General features: G+C 35.2%; 1 protein-coding gene across 2 annotated transcripts in view; it reads right to left on the bottom strand.

Annotated features, from left to right (window-relative positions):
* BIRC6 (baculoviral IAP repeat containing 6) overlaps window positions 1-15,885 on the bottom strand; it is a 189,855-nt gene that overhangs the window by 62,923 nt on the left and 111,047 nt on the right. For both annotated transcript variants that reach the window (XM_076334284.1, XM_076334283.1), the window contains exons 56-61: window positions 15,089-15,232; window positions 13,131-13,260; window positions 9,212-9,343; window positions 6,670-6,837; window positions 4,554-4,727; window positions 745-941 (exon numbers count right to left, since the gene is read on the bottom strand). In XM_076334284.1, coding sequence (XP_076190399.1) covers window positions 745-941; window positions 4,554-4,727; window positions 6,670-6,837; window positions 9,212-9,343; window positions 13,131-13,260; window positions 15,089-15,232 — 945 coding nt within the window. The remainder of the gene's footprint in view (window positions 1-744; window positions 942-4,553; window positions 4,728-6,669; window positions 6,838-9,211; window positions 9,344-13,130; window positions 13,261-15,088; window positions 15,233-15,885) is intronic.

The raw sequence follows: 15,885 nt of genomic DNA, 5'->3' as shown, positions 1-15,885 counted from the left end.
CACAATCTTTCCTATGAAGAGTATCAGCCAAAAATTTCAAAAATATAGCCAAACAGAATTTGAATAATTCACAGGTTATTTTTTCCCTTTTTAATAAAGATTGTGTACCTAGAACAGCAGCCAAAGGAGTAATTCCACACTAATGCCACTACTGACACTTCTGAAAAGCCTATCAGCGCCTCCAGAGAAATTCTATACATAATTATAATAAGTATACAAATAGATAACACATGTATTATTTATTATATAATTTTATTTTAGATATAAGATTATAAAGATAATTATGAAGTTATTTATTGTTTATAATAATAAATCTAAAAAAATTATATCATCTGCTTTGAGAACTGAATTTCACTTAACCATTAAAAAAAACCCCCTGAAGGTACATTTACATGAGCAATTAAATGATAAGCAAGTATGGATTCATAGTACATCAGCAACTTTATGTTACTGCACCCTCCAAGATACTTTACGAATTAACAGAAGTGAGGCAAACAGCAACACTGAATTCGTGCATTTGTTCCACAGGGACATGGATACTCAAGCAGCCTATAACATGTGTAGGGAAGCAGCATGTATAGCTGGACTGGGCTGTGGAGTTATGCACTCGCCTATTTTAAAGCAGCTTCCCCACATAACTGAGATGTCAAACTGAACCATAGAGAAATATGAGGAAAATACTGTCCTTAAACAAACAAACAAAACACTCTTAGCAGGTTTTTCTACACTAGTTTTTTCACTCACTTGCTGAATTACATCAGGATAAAGCATAGGGAGTCTCTCTGCAATGAGGGCCAATCCACCCATTCCTGCAAAAACTTGCAGTGGAGACTGAATGGGACAGGTTTCAAGAAGCGATTCATCTAGCACTGCATCCATACACTCATCCCCAGGACTGATGGCTTCATCTTCAGGGCAAGGTCCCAGTAAATCTGCATGTTCTACAAAAACACAGGGGTAAAAGAAATTAATACATCATCATCAATATTGTGTTTACCTCTTCATCCTCACTTAAAAGTGTACTTCAAAAGTACCAGTTCCTTCTTAAGCAAAGCCTGAGTCAAGAACCTGAAACAAATGAGTACAAGAGTATCAAAAGAAAATAAAAGTATTCGTGGTACCTTTTGCCAGTGATGGCAGATCCATGTCATAACTTGGGATTATTTATACAGGGTTACATGTTAATTGTTAGAATTTTATGTTTTATTAGAATTTGATCTATGTCTTCAAAATTTTGTTGACTTTGGAAGTATGACATTTTTTAACACTGTCCTTCATCTAGGAGGTAAGAGTAGGTTTGTTACTCTCCAATAAAGAGTTCGTAATTGAAGAAAGGAAAGATAACCTTACTTAAGTTAGTCTTGCTATTTTTTCAAAAATGCTGAACAAGAATTTTTTTTAGTTTCCCCTTTCCCATCATTTAACTCACCATCTGTAAAGTCCTATCACCTATCACTCACCACACCTATCATTCTCACATCTCCTCTCTGTGAGGTGTCAAAATACCTCTCTGCCAAAGCTGTGAGATTTAATTCTGTTCTTCCCCATAAAAAGTATCAAGATCTCTATTTTTAACTTTCTACTAGCCTCCATCCTCCCAGTTTATGACTAAGCACTGTAATATCTTGTACAATGGACAAAAAATCTGATCATTTTATAGAATGATGCACACAGTTTGTATATACAGAACCCTACCACAATTCATTTTGCCAAAAATTAATCCTCTGCTCATTACCACAAGCAAACTTCACAGTGAATATTCAATTTATTTAATCTAAAGAATCTGTATTGCAGATTATGTTGTTGAATACTATAATGCAGTGGTCTTCAAAGCCTTCACAGTATATCCACATCAAAAGGCAGCATAGATCAAGTGGTCTCAGTATCTCTTTGCTGTGAGTAGTCTGACACCCAGCTGAAAATCCACGATTATACTTAAAATATTTGTATGCACACATGCTACCATTTATTATATACTTGTAAAAACATGGAAGCACATTAAAACATAATTCATGCAGCTACCAAAACTCCAAAACTAATTTTTTTTTTTTTTTTTTTTTTTTTTTTTTTTAAGTTTTAACCACAGATACTTTATCTTTTAAAACCTTTTCTTTCCTAATTTGAAAGGGAATAAGAAACAGCAGGTCTTTCCCCATCCTAATTCTCAACTTGTAAATATGCAAAAAGCACCAGGTTACAAGGGCATCATGGATATGTTGTGGGAGAAGCACATTGCTACGGAGCAATGTGATCAAGGTATCAGATTTAATAAGCTCTGGTCAGGGATATGTAGGAGTATGTACATCAATTCTCCTTAATTCAACCCGAAGGACTATGAGAAATAGAAAAGGTCACCTACACTTCCAAAGCAGGATAATCCTTGTAAGAAAGAGACCAAACGTAACACTTTGAGTACATACAGCTTTGATGTCTACTGTTCGTAAGGATACAGACAGAAACCACCTCTGTGGAAATTTTCCCTGCCACCACAGATAGTGGGTGAGGATGTCTGCAAACATGCTGGTCTCAGCAAGGGATCACCTTCTGTCAGACGTGTGGAGGATTCCACCACACTAGGCTGAACACTATTTACAGTTCAATTGCTTGCGATGATACAAATTGATCAGACCACGAGAAAGGTTAGATTTCCTTAATAAGGAAAATTTCAAAATAAAGGTTTTAAAGGAAGACTCACCCCTCTGCTTTACACCATTTTACAGTGTAAAAATCTGTAAGCCTTCCCAAAGAAGGAAAACAAGAAAATAGACACACACAAATATTCAGAATGCACAGAAAAATCACTAAGGCCAAATGCTTCTCTGCAAAAGACACTTGCAAAATATGTTATCAGTGAGTAAGGGTATAGGCAGATCTTTTATTATGAGTGCAAATATAATGCTACTCCTTTCATATCTTAAATATAGTTGCAAGGAGTTACACTTAAGTATGCTTCTCCAGTACTTCTTTTAGTTAATCTTCGTATAACCGAATTTCAACCATTTCACCTCCATGAATGTTCTGCAAGTTTTCAGTGAAGTCATGCACTTCAGCTATGGAAAACCGCTGATCTTGAACAAAGGCATTGAAACACACAGGAAAAAAAAAAAATTATACTTTTCCCCAAGTATAGTAGTAGTAAATGCAGCTCTAGAGACACCATGTGAAGCTATAAAATCTATCCACCACAGATAAAAAAAGTCTACTTTAAGTAATGAACAAGGAAAAACTGATATGCAAGAATGATTTCTATAGATATTAAAAACTAGTCATTAAAAAGCAGTAGCACTAACCTTCATAACTGATGAGTGGTGATTGTGAAACATCTGAATGTAACTAATATTTGCTGTAGAGCACCATAGATCAATGGATTTGTAACGACAAATTCAAATTTTCAAAAGTATTAGTCTCAAGTTTAAAAAACAAAAGCCTAGTAACTTAATAAAAGTTCAAAGAGGACCTTCATGTTTTCACATGCAACTCTACTACTAAACTGAACCTTCTCTAATGATTTTTAAGTTTCATTCAAATAGAAAAATATTTATTATATGTTTAGAATTTAAATAAACAGCAAGACAAAACAAAAATATCATTTGAAAGAGAAAGGCCTCTCAATAGTGTGAGAGATCTGTATATCCAGCCATTACATGGAGTCATGAAATACTTAGCTCAGACCAGATAGCAAGAAAATAGACTTTTCTTTTTTTCAACTCCTCTTTTTTGTTTCTTATCTTTTCTAGAAGGAGATTGATCTACCAAGTGAACAGTCTTTACAAGAAGCCCTGTCTTAAAATAGCCGAATGATTAACTTTGTAATTCCATGCTGTGTCAGCAGGCTGGTGATCAGCAGACCACCTTAGCTTAATTTTAAGGTCCCATTCTTCTAAGTCCTTCCCTAAAAGAATGATATCAAAATATTTCAAAACAGATTCCTTGGATGCAGCTCCTCCCTCCCCTTTCCCCAGCACTATGAGTAAGTAGATAGCAAGCAATTAGAAAAAACCTTAGCAAGAAACAGATCATATTAGAAAAATGTTAAAAATAATGTTTTTTAAAAGCTAGAGTTACAAGACTGGCTTAGATGGGCTTGAGAATAATTCCCATTTTCAAAGAAGCATTTAAGTACCCAAGTTGCCGCAATAAAAAATTTCACAGGCTTCTCTAATTCATAAGGTTTCAAACAGCTCCTGCATTATTTAATCTGCCCTGGTTATCAGCAGAAACACTTAGTACAGAGAAGTGGTATACATGTCAAGAAATAAAATACATGGTATCTATACAATCATATAACCGTATCATATACAACACTACAATGAAGAAAGAAAAGTGAAACCAGAACAACCATATTGGTGCATCTTATAGATACAATCTAAAGACAGGCAATGAATTTGTTCTTTATCACCAAGTTTAGCACTTGCCCTGTAGAGAATGGCTCAGGAACATCATCCAAGAAAATACAGAAAACTGCTGCTTCTTACCAAGAAAAATCAAAACAATTTTTGTCCAAAATAAAAGCATTTTGAAAAGGAACATACCAAAAAAGTAAGAATACTCACCTTTTTCTGTGTGAAGACGTTTAAATGAGTCTGTTTTCGATAAGCTTGGATCTGAGATGACTTTGGAACCAAGCTTAACTGTCAAATCTATCGATCGGTATCCTTGAGGGAGTTTACGGTCATACAGCAGAGTCAGAAGCTGGGCAAGTGTCATTTCAGCTGGTAACGGTTGGCCTAAACAACAATGGCATCGAGTCAGAGAGGAAAATTATGATTGGGTTATTTTAACATACATGTCCAGGTGCTGTTCATTAACTGTACCACAGATGCCAAGTAGACTAAATATTATCTGGCTCCAAACCAAGGCCTTAATTTTAACATTTGTTCTCTTGGGAAAAGGGGCCCCATCAATTTGGAACCAACTATCAAAGAACTATGCCAACATTCCCTAAAGCAGCTCTGTGCCGAGAGCCCAAGCACTTGGCATATTTAACAAATGGCTAAGGCTGTAATTTGATGTGCATTTTAAGCCCGTCCCCTACTATTAAACCCCACCCCTGCATCACATTTGAATTGTGGTGGCATAAAGGTGTGTGACCATAAGGTAAAATGGCTGAAGTGGAAAAAAGTGGAGAACAAAGAAACCTGCAATTCTTTTCAGTCCTATTAGTCCCAAGCATAGCTCACTACTCTTGTGTCGGGACACAACTCAGCAAGAAAAAATGAATGGCACTGCCAGGAACACTTTTCTCAGCAGCAGCGCAGACTTGAAATGCAGATGCAATACAGCCCAAACTGATTACTCAAATCAAGATTTTGGCCACTCTGCTGTTTACGAAGAATATGTTCTTTCCTGAAATTACAAGTTACTCTCAAGGCAGAACAATTTTTCCTTGATAACAAGTAGACTTACATAAAGTGAAGTGTTTTAGAGTTGAATCATATAATATGCTTAGCATGCCCATTTCATCTTGACTGTGCTTAATCAAGTAACACAAGTTCCAGGAAGGTCTTTAGTAGCAACCTGTTTCTTCAATGAAAGATGGTGTCTTAAGAAATGAAAATTAGAAATGTCTTGCCATTGTGCAAGTGAAGACATTTTCTGCCCTTTTTTTAATCACTGACTCTGCTTTCCATGGCTTCTTTTTTTGTAACAACTGGCTGTTGCGCAAGACGTGTGATTGATCAGATCACAAATACAGGATGGTCTACATTACCTTTAGCAGACAGTCAACCTTTACCAGTTAGATACTGAAACAGACACTGAGTTTTGATCTCCTTTCCAAAATGGTAGCATTAACTATATCAATTTTAGATATCTTAATCCAAGTATATGATCCCTCTAATAATTGCCAGAGGATAGCCTCAAAGCCAACCATTCTGTAGTAAGTTCCAAATTTAGTTTTTTCTTGGGTGAAAATGACTTTGATTGGAAGTTTACCACTTAATTCCATTAGCTGGTTCCTTGTTTTTACACTGTAAAACAGGTAAGAAGCTCTTCCGCATAATATTAAAGTGTTTCACCCATGTTTCTGTTCTTTATCCCTGATGTAACGTTAAGAATTTCAGTCACACCAATCTCTCTCTATAGGACAGAGAGATCTCTCTGTGCCCCAGCTACAACATTGCCACCAGCTTTGTCCAGACAGCTGATAAAATGTGAGTACCTAACTGCTATACGTAACACATGACTAACTGCTTAAGACACGCTGTTTTTGAAAACACAAGTATTATGGAATTCAAGAATATTCCTGAACCGGCAAATCAACCTTCCGGAGACCAATACAAGCTGGCTGCCCACTCAGAACATAAAATAACAGGGCACAAATACCAGTTTAGTTCTGCCTTGCAGGTCAAAGAAAATGTGAGTCACCTTACAAACCCACCCGCCTTTTATTTCTCAGTGAAAGTGGAAATGTTTTTGAGATTTTGTTTACGAACAGGGAACTAAACTTTAAGGAAGATCAGCATAATTCTTATTTTTGTTAATCTGCTATGATGTTATTATACTCCACTTCCAGTTGAAAGCTGTTACCCAACCCAGAAGGGCTCTACACTTCGAGGTGCTCAACAGAAAGATAAAGATGTCTGTTAGCATTACATCTACTTTCTGATGACGTATCAACCACTGAAAAAGACCATAATTTTGAATTTTAAAAACAGTTATTAAAGTTACCTGGTAGAAGTTTATGGTATAGATGAAAGACTGGAACACTAATGGTCTTGCTGGAAGATTCTCCTCCTGAGGAAGACGTACCTACTTTATCCACCATCACTCTTCCTCGCCTTGATGGTGGACGTGGAGGGGTGGATGAAACAGCTCTTTTTGACTGAGATTTCAAACCTAAGACAGAAGTAAAAAATTCAAAGTCATTCTGGTATTTAGTAACTTCAGCTAGCCAAGACGCAATGTAGTCAATACCAAATGTAAAGTACCAATGTCAATGACAGCAAAAAAAGTCAAACTTCTCAGCACTGACAAATTAAATATCAGAATAGCATTCATGTATAAAATAGATTTGGATAGAATCCCGGTATTTTTACAGTTACAAGGCTGCGCATGCTCCTGAGCCCCAAACATAACCAAACTGTAACTGTACTAGATCATATCATCCATTAAAAAAAGAAAAATATTTTGATTCTGCTCTTAAACTTAGTTAAAGAACCTGTCTAGCAATGGGCCCTACGGTAAAACTTTTTTAGGTTGTTTTTTCAATTGCAAGCAAGAAAAGCAAAAATTTCTAAACTGACAGACATTTCAGCAGGCAAACAATAGATAACAACCATTTGTCTGGCCTATGAACGTGACTTCAGTTGCAGTACTGACAATAGCACACGTGATGAAAGGTGTCTTTTAAAGTTGCCTAGGTCAAAACCTTTAAAATAAGCACTACATGAAAATTAAAAGGCAGAATAGGAACATAAAAGCTTACGGAGCTTATATAGCAAGACTGCCATATTTTGGGACAGCTTAAGTTGACTTAAGGTACAGTGAAATTATACTACTATCATGTACCCTTCTATGCAGGTGACAGACGAAGTAAAAAAAGTCAGCAGGTCCATATACAAAGACTCATACAATTACTGCCTCATAATCAGCCAAGAGCAGCTGGAAAACTAACAACATCCGTACCGGAAATGCTATAATACTCTCTGGTTTCAGCTGATCAGTAGGAGCAGCTATAATACGCAACACATTCTCCAATAATTTCAGTATACTAAACTAGCTTGTCTCAGGAAGATTAGGCTCCAGATACCATCTCTACTCTCTATTCATTTTACCAATAGGGAATAAGTTAAACACTGGCTGCATGAGGCTCTGAGGACACTAAGAAAGACCCAGAATATATAAAAAGATAAAGACAAAAGAAGAAAAGATTTCACAAACAGGTTGTAAAAACAAATGCAAATGAATTAAGTTTACATTTAAACTGTTTTAGTCAACTGGAAAAAATACAAGCAAAAAGAAGGAAACACTTAAGTCTGCTTCTTTCTAAATAGGGAATGGGCTATATCAGGCAGTATGATCAGAGATGTAACCGGGATGAGACATGGCTGACTATGCTATGCCCTATCTTCAAGGTTGGTATATTACTTTTTTTCTTCCCAGATTCTTTATTCATGTTTTAACCCTTCACTTGGAGCTATTAATATTTTAGATCTTACCAAAACACGTTTACCCTGTTTAAGTGGCACCTACTGCAAATATCTTTCCAGATAAATATGCTGTAGTTAACAATCAGCTGTGTTGCTTTAAATATATACCAAGATCCATGAAATTGCTGCCCTATTCAACACTTGAGTTTAGAGTTATATCTACATCTAAAAACCTGAAATAAAAAGCTTAAGAAAGACTGGTGCCAGAAGTCAAAGGAAATCAGCATCTCTTCTTCATGCTTCATGAAGTGTAAACGAAATTGAGGTAGCTCAATGAAGGCAGAAAGCTAGATAGGAGAAGGGTAGTTTGAAGTTCACTAATCTCTCTCTAACACACACCAGAACTTCAACCCAAAGACTAATAATCTCCACAGCCATCATGTGAACTGTAATCTTCTTGTACCACTGCAAAATTACTATGTTCAATCTATAACCTCCACAGCAGTTTTGGAGGAGAAGGGTTTACATGAATGATTTTAGAAGGATCTTCACATTAGTTTTTAGAAGGCGAATGCTTTGGAAGAAAATCCTGTATGTGTGGTTTCCAAGTGGAATAACATGGTTTATGCTTACGTCTCCATCTGACAGTTTTTAGCAGAGTACCACCAGTTGTTATGCAAAGTATATGGATCCTTTTATTTCCAAAGCATGTTGTGGGAGTAGGTGATCAAACTCTGATGCACCAGCCACTGCAAAAATGCAGAGGTAGTAATACCCATACCACAGTAATAGTACACAAATATTAATATATGGCCATATAATCCAAGCTCCTGGTATGTCTCTACAAAATCTTGTAAAATGCACTAGCAACAGCAGCCACAACATATCACTGACACACACATTTAGGTACAAATTTGTCAAAGTATATAATCCCCTAGAGGCAGCAGTTCTACCAGGAACCAATCTTTGCTGCCTAACAGCCAGTTAGATTAATTGGGCACTACAATTTTTCTAACCATCATTAGTAATAAAAAGAATTGTTGGTAGATATGATTCCCCCCCGCCCCCAGCAATGTCTGAAAGATCCGTTTTTCAGAAGGTGGAAGAAAAAAAAAACATACCAGAAGCAACAACAACACTATAATTGTCCTGAAATCCATTTTCTGCTTTAACTTTTTCTTTCTCTTCATAGTTCTTTTTTTCTTTATCTTCCTTTTGTTCATTAATTAGCTTAGCTGTGATACTGGGTGTATCTATACAGGGAAAAATAAAGAGGAGAGAAAGGCATTTCAAGATAGCAAGTTGATTTTGTTACAGTTTCTAGGCTGTTACCAAGGCTATTCTCAACTATTTTAGTGGCTTAGAGTTCCATCCCAGGCAGTAATTGTCTTGTAAATATCTATGAATTAAGGTATCATGATAATTCTGGTCCCCTCTTCTCCCAAAAATCTGTCCTCCGACAATTTAACACTGTAACAACTTAAAACCATTACCTGATGAGTCAAGTGTATTCATGTTAAAACACCACTGCAACCAACCCAAAAATGAGATTAAGCAAAATAAACAAAGACAAAAAAACACCAATCAAAACAAAATACAAAAAACCCCCAATAAAACAACAAAAAAACCCAACAAAAAAAAATCCAAAACTTTTTTTAAGGACACCTGCAGACTTACTTAAAGAAATTGTTGTTGTATTTAGGTCTGGGTATCTAGTATTATATACTGACTCAATTTCAGAACTGGCAAGTATGATTGTTCCTTTGAAATTGGAAGATATCTAAAGTACATTACACATCCAAACGTTGTGCTGTTTGCTTAGGTGAACATTAGATTACTGCAGTTCAACTGTTTTGTTTCAATCATTAGTGTAGATCACAAATACAAGCAAGCAACTATTGAATCATTGATTACTGGTGACAATAGATCATTTCACACCTTGTAAGGTACAACGCTGGCACCAAAATGGCCAAATAATTCTCTAATTGCTTCTGAGTAGTAACTTCTTTCCACACAGCCACAGCAGCCTTAAGCTATAATCACAGACTCAAGACCTAGAAGTACCATCCAGCTACCTTTAACTGTGTATCACCACTGGGTGAGGTGCTGAAAGAGATACGGTTTGACCTGCTCGGAAATATATTATGATTTGTGCCTGAAGACATTGGTTATGTCTGTGTTAGACAGTAGTGCAGACCAAAAGAAGATAGAGTGAAACTGCTGCTACTCAGGACCCAACATTCACACACACACTATATATGTGTGTGTATATATGCATATAAAATGTATATAAATACATAGAAATATATATTTATATATAAACATATATTTTAGACTGGGTGTTGGCTTTTTTAAAAATTCTCATTATTATTATTATTATTATTATTATTAAACTTCAGAGTTGCTCTAGTTTGGTCCCATGGACTGAATGCCCATTTCTTGCTGAAGAATTTAAAGGTCATTAATAAAATTATTAAGGAAACTTAATCAATGGTATTTTTAATACTCAGGTAATACCCAGATTTGTTGTTCACTTTTCCTAACCAGTCAAGACCAACAACTTAAGACAAAGGTGAATGAAATACAAAACAACTGGTAGTCATCCTAGACTATCCTATCTGCAGTGATAGAGCACATTTTCTTCCTATGGTGAAGGGATGCGAGTAGCAGATTTAGCAATGATTTTAGACACACACACACTTTTTTTTTTTTAAAGGCTGGGAGAAAAAGTATGAAAGGAACATGCTTATTGTGATTTATTTTTGCAGAAAGTATGACATGATCAATTTGAGACATTAACAGCATAGTTAAGAAAAAAGAAGCTCAGCCAAGGGACAGCCTCTGACACAGGATCTTCACAACTTCCTATTGTTGCAGTGGTGGCAGTCTTTTCTTCTTTTCCACCCCCAGTCCATCCCTTTTCTCTTCCTGTCACCCCAAACACACAGTTTACTCCTCATATATTCAAGTCTTCTTTACTATGTCCTAACCATGGACTTCATGGAATAATATATAAGTATCACTAAGCTTTTAATACAATCTGAGAAATCACATTAGATGAGGGATGGAAACATAAAAGAACCTGAACTTTTCCAGAATTAATTCTTCCAATTTAAAATGAGAGTTAAGCTGAGGAATAGCAATTCCGTAGCAAAACCCAAAGTTATGGTGCCCTACAAAAGTCAGCATTTGATCCATTTCAACTACAGGCATTACAGTACATCCCATCATCACATTCCCCTCCCCAGTCCCTATTAGCACTGGCTATCAAGTTGACCGCAATACACCACTAAGGCAGCTATTCAGTACAGTTTATGTCACTGCTCAACAACTGATCCCTTCCTCATATGCAGCAACTACCCCACCCATTACAGTAATTCTGACCATAAATTGCACAAGGATCTAAAAGACTTTAGTCACATTCCACACACAACTGTGTCTGGACAGTAAATGAATACAGAAATCTATCAGAAATAGTAAACTATTCCCTGATAAATTAGTGTCAAGCATTTTTCTAGGCTACGCTATTTTTTAATTAAAATCCCAAAGAACATCTTGTTCTGTCTAGTGTTCTGCCAAATACCTTTATAGTACTTCTATTAGCTTGTTAGGTAACATACTTATTGCCCTAACAAATTTATTAACAATTTTGATGTAAAGATCTTCAGTAGATATAAAAAAGCAATAGTTCCTCTGAACTCCAGGAAGATCTGCTTCAGAAATTAACGATGATCTACACGGAGTTCCAAAAAAATTACACACACACTAATATATCTACATGTAAGAACATACATACCTAGTCAGATACGTGTGCAGTGAAGTGCACACACTTCAGTGCATATCTGCAAAATGGCAAAATCATAATTGATCTTTGACTTTTCTTTGCTGTTACTTAGAACCACATCTTAAGAGTAAAGAGGAAGTGCTGGGCTGGTTTGTGGTTTGGTTTTTTGTTTCTGTTTTTTTTTGTTTGTTTGTTTGTTTGTTTTAAATTAGACATGCTTAAAACTGATTATTGACATAACAAATTTTGCTCTGTTTCTTACCTGAGGAGAATCAACTTGCACCTTGCCTGGTTTTACCTAGGGAGCTCTGGCATGGACACGACACCTTCAGTATGAATTCTACTCTAACTACATTTTAAAAAAGATCACTAACCCAAATCTTTAACATATAACTCTAAAGTATTAAACAAACACTAAAGTTCAAGGTGGGATTAATTTTAAGATTAAGACATCTACCATTCAGGTGACAAAATTTGCATTATGGTCTGTGGAGGCCTGGTCAACAAAGTGGTTCATCTCTCCATGTATGTTCAAGTAGCATAACCGAAAGTACTGAACTTTAAAAAAACTAACAAATAAATTCATGCCTTAACATTATCCTCCCATTGTATATAATTTAAAAATTAATCTCTAAAAGTAAATTATGGTTTTCAATCTCCGTTTAGTAAACAAACTCAAATGTTTATATAATAGGCAAATGCAGAAATTAAACGGAGCCTTCATTAATGCCCTTTTCATAGCAACACGATTTCATCTCCATCTTGAGATAAAGTTTTAAGTCCCAGGATATTTAACTGACATAATTTGGGAATATTTAAGTGACTGGATGAAAGACCGGGTGTTTTAAAGACTGATATTTGCAGCATCATTTGTATGGTCTTGCAAAAATCCCATGAGAGATTTGAGAACACATTAATACCAAAAAGCAAACAAAAAACCCCCCAAAACAACCAACCAACAAGCCCCCAATCAAATAAAAAATAGAACAAAACAAAAACCCCACCTTCCCCACCTGAGTTTTATAGAAGGAAAAAATAGTATTTGACCAGTAAAAGAGCATTTTACATGGAACATAAGGCATATGCAAAAGCCTACAAATTAAAGTACTGTTTCATATTTAGCAATTACTGATGAACACTGCAAATATGTATCTTAGACATACTTGGTTTATGCCATTTTTTTTGGTTCTGTTTTTTGGGGGTTTTTTTGCAACTGTATCTTTAAAAAAATAAAACATGAATTATTGCAAACTTGCCTGACACACGATCAAGAACCTCTGCTAAAGTTGTTGAGACAGGCAAATGAAGAGTACGAAACTTGTGTCCAGCTCCATACATTGGATGTTGAATTACATGACTAGTAGCATTAATTCTACCTTTGTACAGCTGAAAGGAAAAAAAAGTCAACATTTAACATGACCTAAAATTCAGAAATAAGTTAAAACGCTAAGTTCTTACAAACTCACCTCAGCAAAATAAAGTTATATCTTTTGTGTGCTAAAAAGAAAATTGACATATCCTTCAACTTTGGAGGTATACAGTAAAAATGCATCAAATTAGGACAAGGTTAATTTTTTAACTCAAAAGCCTAGAATATTTTTAGGATCAGAAACAATGTGATATCATATTTGCTTTTAAAAACCCAATCATTTTATATAGCTGTACATGAGAGAAAAATTGAGTGTCTGAGACTTGCAATTATTTATGAAATTAAAACTTAATTCTGAAATTAAATTAGGAAAATCACAACATACTTGGAGTAGAGAAAGATGTCATTTATCTATTGCTCTGACTTAAGGATGAAGTTTATTCTAGATTTAATATCTACTTTTTGCTATTATGATGGATAACTAAGTCACTACTAGTTAAAACACTTCAAATATTTTAACATAACTTATTTTAGCCTGAGCTCTGTTTGCATTTTGTATCACTCTTTGTTTGCAGTAACTTTTTACAGACTTTTCTGCAATAAGAGTGCCACTGATCCCCTTCCTCCTATCACCAGGAGAACTGTTTACTAATATTTACATACAGAACCAATTTATTGTTGTGCAATATTATCAAACAGATTTAATACTTGATGACAATCAGAATTTAGCTTATAAAACACAGGTTTGGTAAGAACTTAAGAAATAAAAATGGGGATCCAATCTTTGAAAGGTTATGTTGTTGGATATACTACTAGTACATGCTGCACATCCACACTATAAGTTTCTCTCTGGATGTTAGACTCATCTCCTCAGCAATAAGCCAGATTGTTTCCTGGTGTTTTTAATAGAAGAAACTGAATTATATGACAACTTCTTTTCAAGATAATTTTTCTGCTTTTACATATGTAGTAACAGTCTGTAAAAATCTGTTCTACATAAAACAAATTATTAGAAAATTGATGTTACCTTCACATTACCAATGGCCATGTTAACAATTCATCTCAACCAGGTTAAAACAAAACATTTAAATGTTTGTGCTAAAACTGTATTTGTTCCTCCTTTTCCATTTTATATTATCTGAGTCAGTTTCTCTGTCATATATCTCATGTAGTACTTTACTCCTGAGATGTAGTAAGAACAGCAGAAACCAATGCAGAAAATAATTTTTCCTTGTATGGGACTATCAGATCTTTTAATAACTTCTGTTTTTCCTGTATTTCTTTATTCACAGCCTTCAGTTGAGAGCATAGCACTTCAGTCATTAATTATAATTCTGTGTTATGGTGAAGCATGTGGAAATATAAAAACATGCATCTGCTTTATCAATTAATTCAAGTATTTGTCACTCAAGAATTTATTCATGGTGTTTTGGCTAATGCTGAAGGATCTCTGCCAATTTTGAAGCATCAAAACTACAACTGTTCCTCAATTAAACTGATAATGAAGAACTGCTGGAAGGACTGGAACTTGTATCTATATTTGCTGCTAATGCATAAGGATACTATTAAAAAGTCGTACATAAGATAAATTTCAGTTGTCAATTCTTTCAGAAGCAGTATATTTTCAACAAGATGGCTTTGCCTTACAACAGTGCCTTAAATTTTCTTTTAAAATGCTGAGTTACAATTCACCAACACATTCCTTTCCAAAATTCTGCAATGTGTACAGTAGGAAAAGCTGCCATCTGACATTTCAAAGTTGAATATACCCGGATATTTTTTTTTTTTTTTTTTTTAAGGCTGAATTTATTCCATGTTCACCCTACGGTTATCAAAAATTCTTACTGGACATGGGGATTGAAGAAACAAAGTCACTTTCTCATCCTCTAACATCAGCTGCAAAAAAAGCCTCCTAATAAATCCTGAAATATTTCCAGAGGTTGGGAGGTTCCCACGCTGAGGAGAGGACTGGAACAATTCACAGAGAACCTGGGAAAGCAAAATGACATCAGATTTAAAATATTTCTATATTTAGGTCTCTAAAACATAGCTCTACACAGCCATAATAGGCAGTGCCTAAGATCTACCTTCCAGTTATCATTCAAACCAGACCAGAAATGAGCACCACTGAAGAAAATACCAGCAGCAAATAAGGGGTTTTTATTAAAAAAGTTCAAAACATTGACTACAGCATCAAAGTAATTGTAAACAGGTAGACTACTCACAAAGATAAAAAAATGAAGATCAAGTATTTAGAAAAATAGCTTTGAAATACCTAAAGCAAAAATTTCCCACTGCATAATGCAGTATTACTACCAGCATTAAGAGAACTGTACTGATTTTTTTACTGAAGTCTACCTGTTCCCAGGGCATTGTCATTCTTAATGTTGAAAAAATCTTTTTTTAATTATACTTTCATTCGGCTAGGTCTGCAAGGTTAACAAATGTGAGGAAAATAGCTGAATTTGCATTAGAATGCCAAATGTAAAGCCATATTCTGCAATAGCCCATATTTCCCCGGTCACAGATTGTGCAGGGTATACGGTTGCGCAAGCAAGTTTACCAGGAAATCTCCTGAAGTTACTAATATAAAAGATGTGTATGAAGCTTAATTTGAAAATTCCATTTCAGAAGAGTTTAGA

This window comes from Aptenodytes patagonicus, chromosome 3 (genome assembly GCF_965638725.1).
Source record: "Aptenodytes patagonicus chromosome 3, bAptPat1.pri.cur, whole genome shotgun sequence".
NCBI lineage: Eukaryota > Metazoa > Chordata > Aves > Sphenisciformes > Spheniscidae > Aptenodytes > Aptenodytes patagonicus.
Note: the sequence above shows the minus strand (reverse complement) of the source record. Positions and strands in the feature narration are given on the sequence as shown.